Source organism: Passer montanus, unplaced genomic scaffold (genome assembly GCF_014805655.1).
Source record: "Passer montanus isolate IOZ18808 unplaced genomic scaffold, ASM1480565v1 scaffold20, whole genome shotgun sequence".
In the NCBI taxonomy this organism is placed as follows: Eukaryota; Metazoa; Chordata; class Aves; order Passeriformes; family Passeridae; genus Passer; species Passer montanus.
Genome location: NW_024366592.1, coordinates 9,938,188 through 9,956,207, shown reverse-complemented (window position 1 = coordinate 9,956,207; position 18,020 = coordinate 9,938,188). Strand labels below are relative to the sequence as shown.

General features: G+C 39.3%; 2 protein-coding genes across 5 annotated transcripts in view; both read right to left on the bottom strand.

Annotated features, from left to right (window-relative positions):
- Positions 1 to 2,000, bottom strand: part of DNM1L (dynamin 1 like) — a 35,104-nt gene extending 33,104 nt beyond the window's left edge. For both annotated transcript variants that reach the window (XM_039707858.1, XM_039707859.1), the window contains exon 1: positions 1,979 to 2,000. The gene's annotated coding sequence lies outside the window, so the exon portion shown is untranslated. The remainder of the gene's footprint in view (positions 1 to 1,978) is intronic.
- A 7,845-nt stretch (positions 2,001 to 9,845) lies between these two features.
- FGD4 (FYVE, RhoGEF and PH domain containing 4) overlaps positions 9,846 to 18,020 on the bottom strand; it is a 105,922-nt gene continuing 97,747 nt past the window's right edge. For all 3 annotated transcript variants that reach the window (XM_039707902.1, XM_039707903.1, XM_039707905.1), the window contains exons 16-17: positions 16,922 to 17,062; positions 9,846 to 16,743 (exon numbers count right to left, since the gene is read on the bottom strand). In XM_039707902.1, the coding sequence (XP_039563836.1) occupies positions 16,486 to 16,743; positions 16,922 to 17,062 (399 nt within the window). In that variant the 3' untranslated portion in view covers positions 9,846 to 16,485. The remainder of the gene's footprint in view (positions 16,744 to 16,921; positions 17,063 to 18,020) is intronic.

Genomic DNA, 18,020 nt, shown 5'->3' with positions numbered 1-18,020 from the left:
CAGTTGAGGCACTTCAATACCACCTTGTTATCCCTTAAAATACAGAGCATAAAGCATCTGTATAAACCAGAACACTGAGTATTACAACATTACTGAACTAATATTTTTATATCATATTCCTAACCTGTACACTTCTTTTTTTTTTTTTTTGGCAATTCAGTCATACAGTTCTAAAAATAGAACTGGAATACTGAATTGGGGAAAAAATAGAACAACTATCTGGAAATGGCAGAAAAACCCTGAAACAGTGAAGAAAAACTGGCAGTCTGAAGGTGTCCTCTGAGTTCTACCAGCACAGTCCCCAGTTTTCTTAAATGACCCTGTACTAGGATACAGAAATAATTTACACAACACTTATGGGGAGAATGAGAAAGAATTCTCATATGACTGAATGGCAGGAAAACCACTACAAGTGCAGGAGGCCATCTAGATGTGCAAAATTTACTGAGAAACAATTCACAGTTAGCAGCAAAACCTATCTAGAAAGAGGAAAAATTAAAACATTTTGATTGCTCAGGGCACAAGGGAGGTAGGAAACGAATCCCAAACAACAGAGGTGCAGGAAAGGGAACATGGGAAACAGAATTAAGACTTATAAACAGCTTCTAGTCCTACACACTCTAGAAAAGAAAGCATTAACTTAATGCACAGAATGAGAAGCAGAGAAAGACATAAGCTCAAAAAAAAAACAAAACAAAAGGGTAGAGAAAAGAGAGAAAAATAAACAGAAGACTACTTCAAAAAGCATTTTTCCTCTCCCTGCTGAATATGTGAAAAGGTCATTTAAAAAAAGCAAGTGGCAAATTGGAAGCAAAAAAGCATAACTCAATTAACAGAGAATTACAGAAACCTTAAATGGCAGCATTTGCTTCCTACAAGAAAAATGGAGGTGAAAAATTCAAGACTGTTTATTGTGAATATAATTCAAAGACAAAAAAGCAAAGACAGCATATGCCAGTGGGCTACAGATACATCAGCTGTGTGAACAAACTTAAAGGCCACACAGCACTTCACAAAGAAACAAGACTGTCTAAAAGGCACATGAAAAAAAAAAAGGCAAAAAGCTACCAGCAGCAAAACTATCAGCTCTAATGCCACATCTGACACATCTCTAGAAATCTGGTCTCAAATAAACTAACTCCAAATTAATCAATGAATAATATCTTCTCCAAATTAATCAATGAATAATATCTTATTTAAGCCAAAATGAACTGCATAAAATAACCATCTACGGAATTACTATGTCAGTAAAGACAATTTTTCCTTCCAACAACCCTGACTAAAACAAACAAAAAAAACCCCCCAAGATACAGCTTGCTAGATATTTTTCTGGAGTCCATAGAGGATTTGGTTTTGGCATGCTAGGAAATTTCATGCTAATTCAAGGGGGCTCATAAATGTCGTGGCTACAGCACTGAATAGATACTGATGGGGAGACTACTGAAGGCAAACATGTCAATACTGTTTTAACTCTCAGTATTTACACCTAGGAAAAGATAACTGGGACAGAGCTGTTTAAAAGTATTTTTAAAAAATGCCACTTCAATATATTTCATAAAAATATATCGAAACTGGAAAACTATTTTTTTAATCTTACAGAGAAAATGCCACTGCATTGACACAAAGAGCTGGTGTTTTAAGTTATCAGTAAAAATCCTGAGTACAGAATACTTGGTATTGAAGTCTCTGGTGAGCAAGCTACTGTCAAGGACCACAGCACATTCAATACATATTTCAATTTCACAGAAGCAAAATGAGAGATCCATTAGCTTCAAGTCTTAGCTTCATCTTCTACTCCCTTGTGACAGCTGCAGTTCTGGTCAGGCATGTTGAGCTGCCAAAAGTTCTGCTGAAGAGCAGCATCCCATTCGAAGCGATAGGAGAGGCTCTGAGCTATCTTCGAGCCCAGCAGCATTACCGGGCTCACCCGCACGTGTTGCAACTGCTGCGGCCAACAGTCGCCGGCCTCGCCTCTCACCTTCACTCCCCATCGCCAGCTAAGACAGAGAGTCCAAACGGCACCAGAACTCGGGGGAAAGGACAACCATGCAAGATGCCTTGCCGCTACCACATCCCTCCTGCCGCTGCCGAAGAAGGGAAGCGGCGAACAGAGCGGCGATGGCGCTCACGCTGACGCACCGGGGCTGCCGCTCCCCGGCCCCCGGTGCCACCGCACCCGCGCGGTGCGGGCCGGAGCCACGGGGTACGGGGGCACCGGGCCTCCCCGCAGCCCTGCGGAGCCCCCGGCCGCTGGAGCCGCTCCGCAGAAGCGCCCGGGGCGGGCGGGAGGCTCACGGGGCGCTCCCAGCGCCGCCGGGGCTGAGGCAGCGGANGCACGGCCCGGCCCCCGGCAGCCTCTGCGCGCCCGCCGCGCGCACCGGCCCCGCCGCCGGGCACCATGGGAGTTGTAGGCCGTGGGGCTGAGGGGCCGCGCCCTGCTCGGACAGCGCCGGGGGCGAGGGCGTAGCGCGGTCGCTGTGGTGTTGTGTCACACGGCACTGCCACGTTTTGTTACACGGAATCACAGAAACAGGGAGGCTGTAAAAGATCTCTGGGATACTTGTGTCCAGCCTGTGATTGCACACCCGCATATCAACTAGACTGAGTGCCACCCCCAGTCCTTCCTTAAACACTTCCAGGGATGGTGACCGCAGCCCATTCCAATGCCCACTCACTCTTTGTGTGACGTTCTTCCATAATGGAGGTCATTTCTGGGAAAGAACAGAGCTGGAGATCTGCTCCTATGAAGTGCACAGTGGAAGGAATATTCTTCCGTTTCTGTTCACATATGGACACACGTGGAACAGCTATATTTTTATTCTGTTTGCTTTCTTGGGGATGTTTTTTGTTTGGCTGTGAGGCTCTTGGACAATCATCTGAAATTCTGCAACTTAGATGTGTAATAATAGGTGAGGTGTCTTAGGAAGTGGGAAACTGTGTCAGATCTAATACTCAGCAGTGTATTAAAAAGAGAATGAAACCAGAGGATGACTTGTGATGCGAGATCACAACAAATAAGCCATCTCATCTTCAAATGTCTTTCCTCTGAGTGCATTTTCTGAGAGATAAATTATGAATATGCTGGTACAGAGTTAATTTGGACTTTGTTCTTTCTTGTAACCAACAGAGTAAAAAGGCTTCTGAAAGTTTCAAGTTTTGGATGCCATTAGAATTCTTATTCTTGTTCTATATAACAACTAATTGCATAAAATAACCATCTACAGAATTACTATATCAGTAAAGACATTTTTTTCTTCCAACAACCCCAACTAAAACAAAAAAAAACCCAAAAACTCATGATATAGCTTGCTAGATATTTTGCTAGATATTTTTCTGGAGTCCATAGAGGATTTGGTTTTGGCATGCTAGGAAATTTCATGCTAATTCAAGGGGGCTCATAAATGTCGTGGCTACAGCACCGAATAGATACTGATGGGGAGACTACTGAAGGCAAACATGTCAATACTGTTTTAACTCTCAGTATTTACACCTAGGAAAAGATAACTGGGACAGAGCTGTTTAAAAGTATTTTTAAAAACAGTATTTTTGTTTTCTATACAAATTAGTCTTTTGCAGTCTTCACATCTTGGAACACTCAAATGTCTACGGAAGGAACAAGGATGTGTGTTCTTATTGTACATCTTTTCAACAAAGTTTCTCAGTCTTGGACATGGAATTTCACGCTGTTTGTCAAAAGGATAATATTTTGCGATAAAAGCATAAAGATGGCTAAACAAATGGAAACATTCAAAAATTCAGTGTATTCAGCACAGACAGAAGCAGTTAATGCTTGTAAAATTTGGGGAAGAAGGTCCTGAATGACTGGTGAGGGGTTCCTGTCCTACAAACATTATCCAGTGATTTCACTCATTAGCTCTCAGCATCCCACATCTGATGGCTCCCACAGATCATTAATACCAAAAATGCATTTGGCATCCACCTCTCCAGCTTCCCAGACAAAAAGAAGTGTTTCCCTGACACAGCAAATAATCCTTTTAAAAGGTTAGCTGTTCCCTGTCAACACTGATCCCCTCTCCTTCCTTGAGTCTCTGGAAGGAAAAGAAGGAAGGAAAGGAAGAGAAAAGAAAAGAAGAAAGGAAATAAAAGTAAAAAAGCATCCCAGTTGCACAGGACAAGAAGCTGCTGACTCCCATTGAAGTGGAAAACACCAGCTTATTTCTCTATGCAAATCTCTTTTCTCCTACCACTTCTTTCGCCATATGACCTCATGGACACCCCTGTGAAATGGAGAAAGTGAAACCTGGTTTATGTCTTAATTTAGACCAGAAGTGGGACATCTCAGCAAGAACGTAAAACTGGAAGAGAGTCACAGAGGAGCAACAAGGATGATGAAAGGTGTGGAACAGCTTCTATATCAAGACCAACTAAGAAAACCAGGAGCCTTTCACTACAGGAAAAAATGGCACAAGGTAGCAAGGACCAAAGGTCTGTATAATCATTAGCAACCTGGAGTGGGTGAAAGAGAATCAGGCTTCTTTACTCGCCCTTCCAGTAGAGAGATTTTGGGAACATCTAATAAAAGTAAGAGCCAGCTCAGAATAAAACACAGTAGCCCCTTACGGGTGCTTTGGTGACCTTTTGAGCCCCTTGCCAAAGGATGCTGTAGACAGTAAAACTTTAAATTGGTGCAGACGTTGCATGGATTAGTTGAAGGAGAAATGCATTGCATGTATAAAAGCAGCCCTGTAGGGATCAAATCTAGCTGGGGCTGTTTCTGAGCAGGCAGTGTTTGGGAGCTGGGGGAGCAGCATGCAGAAGCAGTGTGTGCTCACACATTAGCCTGTCCCACTATGGCTATTCTTAGAATTTTATCGGTGTAGTATTTCAAGGAGCACACAGAGGAAATATCAGTTGCTGAACCAAGCTGAGACAAGCCAGCGTGCCCAGCAGAGATGTTGAGAAGCCTGTCAAGGGCTGGATGCACCAATGGAGAAGCACAGTGAAGACAGAGGAAGTGAATTAAGGAAGAAATGCAAGAAGGAAGTACTAAAGAAGATATAAAGCTCAGAAGCATCAGAATGCTACGTTTAACACATTTTACATTTCTGGCTAAAAAGTAAGAGCCAGAAATACCTCTGCTATGAAGTTTCATGGCCTGCACCAACACTTACCTCAGCCCTTCTGAGGACTGTGCCAAAGCAATAAATATTTTAACAAGCAATGGTTGTCTAGAGCTTTAACTCTAAAGTTCCATGGCTGACTTACTGAGCAAGAAACTCAAAGATCTGATATAGGCAATAGTACTCAGACTGGTTATTGAAGTTAATTGACATGAGGACACAGGAACTGCCACACCAAATGTGACCTGATATCAATCTACTTCTGGACCTCGTCTAAGACCTTCCAGCTTTAGCCCTCTGGGGAAAATATAAAAATGCAGTAATAAGATCATTCCAAAACTGTATGTTAAATTATTTTGATATTGCTGCAAGATCTGAAGTAGACAGTTCAATATTTCTTCCAAGTTACTGCAAACTAGATTGCTTTATTTAACATATAATAGGGTTTTCTGTCCCATCACACTAAATTCTTGGCTCCAATGACATCCTCTGGTGGCAAATTTCATTATCTAATTATATATAATGCAAAAATTCAATTTTATATGAATTTTGTATTTCTTATCTTCTAATTTCCACATAAGCCTCCTTGGTTTTATGTTTGGCATCAGGAGAACATTTCCAGACTTTCTTCTCCATGATATGAATTTCTTTTTAGTTTTGCATCATCATTTACTTCCATTTTTCTTAGACAGCTGAGTCTTTTTAATTGGCATACTGACAGCAATGGACAAGTCATTTGCCATTTAGTTCATTTTTGCCAGACAAGGAAACCACAAACTAGCACCTCAGCAAAGCATTTTTCCTGACATCCTCTTTTGTCTAGAGAATTATTACTGAAATATATTAAGTATGTAACGTACCATTTGTGCCTCAGACATTCATACTGCTTTATGCTGCAAAAACACCATTTAGCAAAATACTTGTATAAATTATTTCTTACTAATGTCACCTTTTGGACCCATGCAGCACAGCAATTACATGGGTCTGGCAGAGATCAGATTTTATGTGAAGTCAAAGTGAATGAATGGTGTTTCTGTATTCTCCAGAGCAACCTTGTCACAGATGTAACTGTAACAGTTTCTTACACCAGGCACCATTAGAAGATCAGATAAATAAATTCCTGAAGTCCCTTGACAGAATGACCCTTTGTTTGGCTGCTCTACACAGATTTCCCAGGCTGAGAGATTCTAAATCTTGCTCTTTTTTTTTTTCTTTTCCAGGGTCAACAGAAGTCAGAGGTTTGAAATCCATATTTCAGGAATTCTGCTGAGTTGGCAAAGCAAGCTCTCCTACGTGCTTTGGCTGGCTATAAGAAATCGCAGTGCTGATAGGAATTCCTGAGTGTGAGGAACATGTTACCTGTGCTGACACCCAGTCTCTGACAAAACAAACTTATCCTGGGGCAGGGATGCAACTTTGCTGGACAATATGAACTAAAAAACTGAGAGTTCCTTATATTTTCTTAATCTGAACACTGGGAAGTTATTTATGAAAATCCACTGACTATTTGGGGTGTCAGACTACTTCTGGTAAAACTTGTTTGTGAAACTGAAAGCATGTTTCAAGTTAAGGGGAGAGCAGAGGTCAAGAGCCACAAGGCAAGCACAGCAGTCGAACCTCATAAATCAGTAACAAAGCCCAAGCACTTTGGTGTTTGGAAGACATCAGCTTTTCTTACAGGGCCAATAGAGATAAAAACTTAGGTTGGAGATGAAAGTAAAATCTGTATCCTTGTGGATTCTTGTACAGCAGTGCTCCCTCTTTGCTGCAACTGGGGTGGTCACTTGAAATAACAAACACAATAATGAAACAGTTGCTTCAGTAAAAGATTTTCACCATCCCAGTGGTTTGCACTTCAATTTTCAGGTGAAGACTCCCTGTGTTAAAGGACCAAGGTTTTGGGAATAAAAGCAATAACCTCCTGTCTGCTATCAGGTGAGTAACTTTTATTGCTAAACAAAATGCACACTTAGCATTCAACCAAGGCAACATAAGCAGAAAATAAAAAATCTTATCCCAACCAAACCTTACCTCAACCAAAACTTGTTGGTATTCAGGAGGAATTGTGCTTGTATCTTCTACTTCTGGATCTAGTAGTTAAAGAAGACCATCTCCTGTAGTCTTTTTAAGGTAAAATAGTATGCCAAGAGGAGCATTTCTTATTCTTGTGATACACATTTTCTTGTGCACACTGCTTATGATTGGCGCAATTTTAAGTTGGCAAGGTAACAATTGAGCATATGGGATTTACAACATCACACCCTGCTTGTCAGAGTAATGATAGCAGACACTTCATGTCTCACCTGCCCTGCTTTGCTTTGCACTCCAGATTCATCTTGAGGCGTAGGGATGCAGGTCTTTCCATGGGAAACACAACTGTGGGATGCACTTCAACAACTGAAGGGCATTCAGTTCATAGGGCAACTTAGTGCTAGTCTGAGATCAACTTCTAAAATTCAACATAGATAAGGTGGCAGACCTTTTACAAATGCTGTGTCCCAGAACCTCGGGCTGTGATATTTGGATTTACTTTGCAAGGAATGTTCAAGTAAGACAAAAGAGGCAATGCAGGTGGTTCTACATGCCAGGCAGTACATCAAAACAGAACTACAATGAAATCCTGTCTTCTTCCATTGCAGGCCCATTATTTAATCACACTGAGAGAAGGCTTCGCTGTTCAGTAGCAGTCGGAGTCTAAAACCATTTCCTCAAAGCAGGAATTTCCCCTTACCTAGAATTTGGAAAAGTGAGTCACGCATACGATGTTAAAACGTTCAAAAGAGAGCACAAACCTCCAGCCTTGTTTCCAAACACAAGCTCACAGAGTCAGAGGTACAAGTTCAGTGTCCAGTGAACCCAAGAGAAAGTTAATTTCCATGTTCTCCACACAAGAGTGCTGCCACTGCCTGGCTCCCAGACAGGAGTAGGAAGAGGCAGCAGAGACCATGAGGCTACTAGTGGCCAAAAAGAGAATAATCCCAGATTCTGCTCCCAGGATAATCTCCATTTCTTCAGCCATATATTATTTTAATGTTACAAATACATACATCAAATCCAGAAACCTTTGGAATCTCTAAGTTAAATAAGGTAGTATTCAGTAAAATTAGTATGAAGTTGTTTTGGGATCTGGAAATTCATCTTACCCTAGATTCCCAGTTAAGGATTTATTCCATAAGGAAATGCTTCTGACAGCAGTAATTTCCTTCATTTAGCAAACAAAAAAAAAATTGAAATTTGGCAGTTGAAAGTCTTAATGAATTTTCTTAGTAAGATCATGATGGTTGGAAGCCATGTCAGCTCTAGGGCAGGCTGCCCTCATGGCACCAGAGCATTGTGCTTTTGAGACAGAAACAGCACCATGCAACACAGACATGGTGTTCCTCAAGGAACTAAACACAAGAACTGGGTCTGGTGAGGCTGAATATTGCCATGGCTGCCTGGTGCACAGGGCCAAGAAGGCAGGGGGTGAGCAGCTCCCAAGCAAAATGGTCACAATCATAAGGATCCCTCTGCTTGTCCATTCGAGACACCGCAGGACCCTCCAGAGCAATTTATTTAGAGCAAACCAACTCCCAATACTGTGTTTACCAAAGGCTGGTGTGCCACTTCTCTCATGTCAGGAAGTTCATGCAATGTCAAGAACAATTCTGTGGTAATGAGGCACTGTTAGTCAGGCTCTTCAGGAAAGCCAGAGGAGCAACGCCTAGCACTTCCTCACCAACTTGATGGGCTCTGGACAATTTGCTGCCACATAGAAATACCAGTGCTTATTAACCCTGCTGATTTAAAGGAATTAAGTAGGACCTGTGGTGCCACATTTCCTGTAGTTTGAGTTTTACAATTGTGTTCTGTTATTAAAGCACATTTATAGGGTAAATGCTATTGTTTTTGTCTCCATGCAAAAGACATTGCATTGTGCTTAATGGGCTAAATGAGGTTTGGAACAGAGTACAGTACAAAAAAAATCAGAAAAATCAGTAAGTTAGATAAACAGAAGGGGAAGCATTAGTTTCTGTGGTTAATCAGTGCTTATTTCAAAAACTGATTTGTTTACGGTGTGTGCAAAGAGAAGAAGATGTAGAAATGAAAGAAAAATTCTTGTACTCAATTCTTTCCATCAGGAACTACCAAGTACTACGGTAACTTTTCCTCTGTTTTGTGTTTCTGTGTTTTCTGCAACACTGTGCTCACCTGCAGAAGAATACCAAGAATAAATCAGATACACTCAAAACAGGTTAAATGTGTGCCGATGATGGAAATCAGAGGCAACTGCAACCAGTTTTGGACTGTTAAAGGACACATCCAGCTAATTACCTCATCATTTTTTGCTTTTCAGCACCACTTTAGTTCAGTGCATGAGATCATGCTGATTGTTTAGTATTGAGTAATACTAAGAAAGATTTGGGGCTCTGCTGAACAATTTCCTTTATTTCTGCACTTTTCTACAGGGATGGAGGTACAGAAATCCACAAAGCACTCATACAACATCCTGGGCACATTCCCATTACAGAAATCTGGACCAAACTGTGCAGATGTCATTTATCTTTCCCACCTAGGATGTCACAGCATTAAATACACCCTTTACAAACTCAGAATAAATCTTTCACCAACTTAGCAGTACTTGTGAGTAACCAGCACTTCAGCAAATTAGATACCAGTGTTCCAAAACTGGTCCCCACCATCACACATAACAAGAAATACAGCTTGAAGATTTTATTAGCAAAATGGGTAAGTGGACAAAAAAAAACCAGAGTCAACCAGCAATACTTATTTAATGATGCTTTTATTTTACAGGATACAAATTTCTGTTCTTTTTAAGTACTCAACATGAATTAAAGTGCTTCATTTTTACAATTCTCCACCCACCTTAGGATCAAATATACATATATTACAGAAAAAAATGTACAGTATCTTCAACTTTTTTACATTCATATATTTCTTAACCATAAAAATGACGACTTACATTTGCACAACTTACAATGGCATTTGTATTTCACCTTTTTAATATTAGTTACTTTATTGCAAAACCAAAACAAATTTACAATTCTTCCAATTATTTTTTTTTCAAGAAAAAATTTTTGCAATTAAAATCAGAAATGCTTCCATAATGAAGGAAAATGAACATGTATAGCCTGTAATTCTGATGTCAAACATTACAGCTGATACAGCTCCCACTAAAATTACTGTATTAATCTGCCTTAAAGGCTGCAGAATAGAAAATACACCGACAGAAAAAAATAGTATTTCTATTGCAAACTGATCTCTTCATACAACAAATTTGGCTTAAAAATACCAGGGCACATAGATGCAAAAATGTTTTGATATAGTTCCCTCTTTTCTGCATGTTTCCACCATAAATACTTAATGAATCTACGAGGATGAACTATAAACAGAACTAGGTTGGTGTTATGCAGTGGCTGAACATGTTTTATTCAAAGAAGTCTGCTTGAGGATTTTGAGGAAAAAAAGCATGTTCTACATTCACCTGTGCTAACAAGAGGAAGGGGTGAAACAAAATGCCATAGTTTATTCTGAGAAGAAATTTAATCACAAGGTTTCAAAGGAAGCTGATTGAAATGCCTCACTGGAATTAGCATGTTTGTGGGAGCTTCTGTGTTTATTTTTATAGGCTGAAATAGTAAACATGCCACAATAGCAGATCTACCTCCATATTTTTCTGGAAAGCACACTTAACACAGTCATTATACATTCTATTTTGAATGCAGCACAGTGTATTTTTTTTTTTGATTGTAAAATACTGCTTGAAAACAAGTAATCTGAATAATAGTCTCAAATATATAAATACACATATATACATATACACACACATACATGTGCATATGTGTATATACACACACATATGTCATCATTAAATTAATGTTATCATCTGTTAAAGGAAAAGGATTTAGGAAACAATCTGACTAGCAGATTACAACTCCTATCTGAGGAACAGAATACAGTCCTATGGGTCAGAACCAGCTAGATAAATTCCTCACACCAACAGGGCTACAGACGAGAGCAAAAAGCATTTACCCCATGTATTTAATTTCAGATTTCAAATAACAGCACACCACAGAGACTAAGAATGATGCCCATTTCACCAATGGATTTACCTTAAGGGTAGTGAGTTCTGCCACAAAATTACTTCTCTCCAGTCATTTACTTTTGGATATATATTTCCAGTCATTTACATCCAGCCCTACATCCATTACCTCCACCTGAAGTTCACCTGAGCTCTGTGAGCCTAGGTGAGACCTGGTGTCTCAGCAGCTCCCTAACAGGTAGAAGTTTCATCTTCCAGAATTGTTCTTATATAATGTAAGGCAGTTTCTATGTGAATTTAAAACACTGAAGGTATAATAGCTCCAGTAGGCCCATGCTAGCTTATACCAGCTATATGGAGAAAGACCTTTTGTTATTGCTTAGGATTATTTTTAAGTGGAATGTTTCTTTCTTTCCAGAAAGTCTTTCCTTCAGTATAAGAAATAACTACCTTCTCTTAATTTTATTTAATCTTTCCTTGAAATGAAAAGCTGATGATTTTTTATACTAGCTATGTGGTGAGGAACCCAAACAACTTGTCAAGTGTTTCCACATCTTTCCCACTTGTTTTAGTATATTCTTTTTCCTTCTGACTCCACTTGGAAGTCTGTGGAGGATTCTATAATCTCACCTAAATTTTACTTAGGTGGTAGTGTATTTACTCTATATTTAATCAGTGCCTTGCCTTCATCCATAACTTAAAAACATAAGCAATAAAAATCTTCTTGCGTTAGAATCTTTGAGGAGATTTATAAAGCACTTTGAGATGTTTTTGCATAAAAAGATGCTACTATATATACATGCAATTAAAGTGGTTTAATATTCTATTCCAAAGAGCATGTTTTGTACTCTCAATATCTATTTTGCACATATAAGTTAAATACACTTAGAAATAAACAAAACTCCTCATCATAAAGGGATTTGAAAATACTACAGAATACAGGTTTTATAGCAGCTCTTCAACCAAGCAGAAGTACCTGATAGCAAAAAAGAATTTTTAGAGGGTCTGGAGGAATGGTGCAGACATGCAGATATCATGATACACTATTCCCATGGTAGGGGGAAAAATAAGTAATTTCAAAAAATATATTGCTATGATCCAAAAATATGAATGATAAATTTTCGTCTTGTTCTGGTTGAACACAGATAAAACCACTAAAATAACTTTTGATCTGCTTTAAATCGCACAGAAGAGTGATCACTTTTAAAGTGAGAAACAAGCATTGCTTGAACACAAGAGTTGCAAAACTTAAATAATGCAGCAGAGCCATTCACATGCATTCATGCATTATGAATGAATGCTTAGTTACAGTTTATTCCTTACACACAGAGCTTTATGCTCGCACACTTAATGCCTTTTTCTTTTCCTTGAAGAATTTAAGAATTTATTTCAAATGGGAACAGCTTCTACCTTGTTAGAATGATGGTTTTAATTTCACTGCTTTCATCATAATTCTTAAACCACAGCAGCTACAACTTTGTTCCTCTGCAGTCATAATTTACAATTTGAAGTGTAAGTTTGGGATGTTGTTGTTATGAGGGCTTGTCTGTGGAGAATGAAGACAACAGGTTGGTTAAATTTAGAGTTTCTCCATCTTCTGATGTCCTTTAACATTGGTAATACACACTTTTCCCACAAAATACACACAGAACCATGCATTTGAGTGCCAAGGCATTCTGACTCAGAAGAGAACAATTCTGACCAAGCAATTGATTATGAGAACATGAAACAGGTTTCACTAGGGTAAATAAAATATCCTGTGCTGTATAAAATTTAATGGCCATAAGCAAGCATGAGGCTAACGTCCAAACAAAAAACTCCCATTTCAAACTGCTTGTGCCTAAATGCTGGGCTTCATCTGGGAGATGCTGCCATTCAAGTAGCTTCAAGTGCTCAATACCACTCTAACAATGAGGCAGCACAGAAACTGCTACTTCTAACCATTTAACTGGAATGGGGCTTCCTGCCTGGCTTAGAATGAGATTTGCAGGAGGAAACAGAATGTACTACACAGCACCAAGCTGGTAGGATGCTGACCTGCTGGAGGGCAGGAAGGCTCTGCAGTGAGACCCAGAGGCTGGATCCATGGGTCAAGCCAGCTCAGAGAGGTTCAACAAGGCTGAGTGCTGGGTCCTGCACCTGGGTGACAACAACCCCTGCAGCACTACAAGCTTAAAGGCTGGAAAGCTGCCTGGTGGAAAAGGACTTGGGAGTGCTGGTTTGGCAGCAGCTGAACAAGAGCCAGCGTGTGCCCAGGTGGGCAAGAAGGCCAAGGGTGTCCTAGCCTGTGCCACCAACAGTGTGGCCAGCAGGACCAGGGCAGTGGTTGTCCCCTGTACTTGGCACAGGCGAGGCTGTGCCTCAAATGCCATGTCCAGTTCTGGGACATGAAAGACAGGATAAGAAGGACATGGAAGTGCTGGTTCGGGCCCAGAGAAAGGCAACAGAGCTGGTGAAGGGTCTGGAGCATGAGTCCTGTGAGAGGTGGCTGAGGGAGCTGGGGGTGTTCAGTCTGGAGAAAAGAAGGCTCAGGAGGGACCTTATCACTCTCTACAGCTCCCTGCAAGGAGATGATGGCAAGGAGGGGATTGGTCTCTTCTCCCAAGAAACAAGCAATAAGCACAAGATGAAATGGCCTCAAGTTGCACCAGGGGAGTTTTAGATGGGATTTTAGAAAATACTTTGTCACCAAAACAGAGGGGAAGCATTGGAATAGGCTGCCTAGGGAAAGGGTTGAGTCGCCATCCCTGAAGATATTTAAAAGGTGTGTAGATGTGGCACTTAGGGACATGGTTTGGGGCGGACTTGGCAGTGCTGGGCAATGGTTGGGCTCGGTGATCTTAGAGAGCTTTTCCAACCTAACTGACGCTACAGTCATATCATCATATTTTCACTATAGCTCAGTCCTTCCTGTCTGAGAACTCCTTTAAAGCAACTTCTGCCTCTGCACTTAACACCTTGACCACGGGAAACTTCTTATACATTGGGATGTAGGAAGAAAACTCTCCATATCCCACAATTGCACTTGAGGCTCTTGTACAAGATACCCACTCTTGGGAGATGGCTGTGAAGGAAGGATAGCCACCAAGAGTTCTGCTTGCTTACCTGAATGTTCCCCCATCCCTTGCCAAGGTACATGTAAGATTACATGTAGTAGCTAGGGAGATCTTATATTACCTTGGCAAAAATCTGATGGCATTCCCATGATCATGAATCAAACCAGGCTTGAGCTGCCCATTGCTAAAGGTAAACACAGCTGCCAGCAGAAGTAACTTAAAATCTCAAAGAGAATTATAGATTTGCAAGTTCAGAAGAGCATGCACATCAGATAAAAGCAATACTAGGGTTATATCCAGAACAATCTGGACCCAGAGAGCACCCAAGGAAGAGAATTCAGAATGGACATGCACCAAGTCAGCTGGAGAGTTAGTACCATATCATGTCATAATGATCATACTGATCATTATTAACACTGGTGTCAAGCTGTGGAATCTAAAGGATATGGTAGATCCTGGATCTGTGCAGGTGAGAACAAAATCCATCCCACTAACATTAAGGTACATACTTATGAAGGAATGATGGACACTGCATGCTCATGTGTGCTTGACACTACAAACAGGTATGAGTCCCTTGCTAAATGCAAAATGAGTTGGGTTTTTTTTTGTTTCCCTATAATGTTGCAGAAAGAGTAAAGCAGGAGTAGGAGTTCAGTGGATAGTTTACTTGGCAAACTCATTATAATAACCCAACAATTTAAATCTGTCATGTTGCTAACAAAATTGAACCTGAGCTCTTCAGCTTGACATGAATTAAAATACAGATTGCAGATTTATTGAGAAATAAGACTTTTGAATGTTCTTATAACAAGCTGATTGTAGAAGTTACATATTTTCCTTCCTTAAAAGGTTTCAAAAAGGAAAGACAGCAATGATTTTAATTGATAGTCAATCACTACCTCTGATTTTGCCATATTTCACTCAAGGATATTACAGTACTATTTTATGGAAGTCATTTGTCTCTATGTATAAAAAAATCTAATAGAAATAGAAGTTCATAAGGAGCTTAATATTGTAAAGCTGGTGAGTCCTTATACCCAGAAGCAGAAAACAAATAATGTTAGTTCATAAAATTTCAGATTTGCAAGCTCAGACTTCACACAAATTTCTTATAAACCAGGCTCCACTTTAAAACAAGAATCCTTGAAGATTGTTGTCATAAATAAGCATTACAATACCTAATCTTCTACAAAAATTAAAAAACTTAAGTTCAAATTGTTCTTTTGCTCCAATAACCATAATAGCAAAAATACACATTCCCAGAAGGTTACTAGAATCTGTTGCTTTTCTCAAACCACATACTGCATTTGAGCAACAAACTACTGCACTCTTAAAAGCTAACAGTGATAGGACACTGAAGAAAAGCGACTACTTGCTTAAACACAACTGGAACTCATTTCTCCATTGCATGCCACTTACATTACGGCTAATTTTTTGATGCATAAAAATATCAAGATCATTAAGTGTCAGCTATTAAAACAAATCACTGCACAGTATTTTTCAATTTAGGACTGTGTTTAATTTCAAATAGAAAACATGCTTTTTAAAAAATAAATTATTCACTAACAAGAACCCAGTATCATGAAATCAAAGCAATAATCAAGTATTGTACATTTTTAATACTGTACATACATTATATATAGTTTTCTCATATTTTAAGTATTTATTTCTACATTGAAAATCATTAGATTGTTTCCTTGATAAATCGAAACCTTAAAATCCAATATACCTGTGAAAGCAATTTGCATTACTTTAATTAAAAAGATACAAGTAAATACAACATATGTACAGAACTGCGGAAATCAATCTATAAACTACATACATTGAACCAAACTGTCCCTGCATATTCAAATACAGATCTATTTTGGCAATGTGGAGGTATATCTTTTATCCTGTTGCGAGTCCTAACATGTAAGTAGGAAGCTTCAAATATTTGCATTCTTAACGAAAGTAGCAAATGTTAACTGAAGAGCAACTGGATTTTAAAAAAAATTGCATTACAATGAACAAGTAGTACAGTAAAGTTAGTAAGTATTTTTAATAGCATTCACATTTTTTAAAAAAGTCTCTGAAATGGACCTGTACATCACTTTTATTGACAGAACATAAATATAAGAAAAAGATCCCTAAAAAGACCAGAATTCTTTCCCAAACATAAAGTGCCAATATGTGTATGGTAGTAAGAAGTTTCTTTTTTTTTATTTTTTCTTTTTTTTTTTTCCTTGATTGAACCAAGAAAGGTTAACACAAAGGTTAACCACAATTTCAACTAAAATTTTTTAAAAATGCCATATGTTCCTGTGCTTCAGCATTCAGATATTTTAGAAGATTCAGGCTGCTCTTCTAAATTCACTTGCAGTTCATTTTGACATTCTGGTGTCTCACCTTTGACAGCTAAATGGATAACTTTTAGCCACTTCTGTTTCAGTTCCTCATTGTCTGCAGCAAAGCTGTGCACAGACTTGGACTGGGTCAGTTTGAAGCTGTGGGGGAGGTCAGCACTTTTTGGAGTGTCATCCACTGTGTAGCCCAGAAGAGGAATTGTAGCCAGAGCTTTCACATCCTAAGAAGAAGAAGTTCTTTATTAAGAACTGACAAATAATCTACCCATTACTTCTCATTTGCTGTACAGTTTGGTGAAAGCACTTGGATCTTTCCTCCATTCCCAAGCGATTTTCTGTCTCTTCCTCAAATACCAGTGACAACAATTACTCAAGGTTTCCCATTTCCCCTGTACATACCTGTGGAGCACCGTACATGTAGAGCACAAGAGCCTCCTGTTTGGGTATGACACACCATGCCTTCTGCCAGGGCTTGGACTTCTCCATGTACTGAAGAAAGCTACATATGACACTATTTCCAGAGACTTCTGCAGATTCAATCTAGGAGACAGTAGAAAGCATAACTTTTTATGCTAAACTAAAACTTCCTAAACTAAACTTTCCTTCAGCATTCAATCTAGGAGACAGTAGAAAGCATAAAAAGGAAACTAAACTTTCCTTCAGTAAAGACTAAAACCAGAAAGAACAGAAAAGCAGGAAATATATCGCCATTCACATGAACTCTTGGATAATAGCTGCAAAAAGGCTTCAGGAAATACCCAAGATAGATGACGATGACTGGATTTATGGAGACAATATATATATTAAACATGTGCAGTCACAACACACATTCCCTTAGCACATGTAATCCGTTCCTTTTTTCATCAGTAACTTCGGATTATAGACTCCTATATCACTCCAATTTTCATTTTGCCACCACAGCCAGCCTTTCTCTGTATCTGAGCATCTACAACAATGTCTGATTTCCAAAATAAAACCATGTTAGGCACTGAAGAGCCACTAACTATCCAACATGACAACTTATCTACTTTGGCAGTCAAAATATTATGACTAAATCAAGTTCAAACACATTTTTGAGAATAACATAAGCATTCAAGCACTAATCCTAGAGAAAAGATTAGATTAATTGCTTAAAATATGTAGACAGTGTAAAATGCTACTCAAATTAAATCATGAACTTGAGATGATAAGAAAGAACACAAAATGATTATGTGTTAAAATTTCCATTGACCTTGACTTTTCTGATGCCAAAAGCTGAGGACAACCTGACAATTTAAAGGCCCATTTTATACACTGATCAAAACAGTATCTTACTACTCAGACTATGAAGGAAGAGCAAAATTCTCCCCCATTCTCCTTGTTTCCATCCCCAGTACTTTCAGTCTGGGTATACTTTTTCAAAAACCAACTGGTAGCAGTGAGGTTTGGTGCAATGAAAGCTTAAGTGCAGAAGAAAAAAACTGAAAATTTAGGGAAGGTTACATTTTGTTACAGGAGC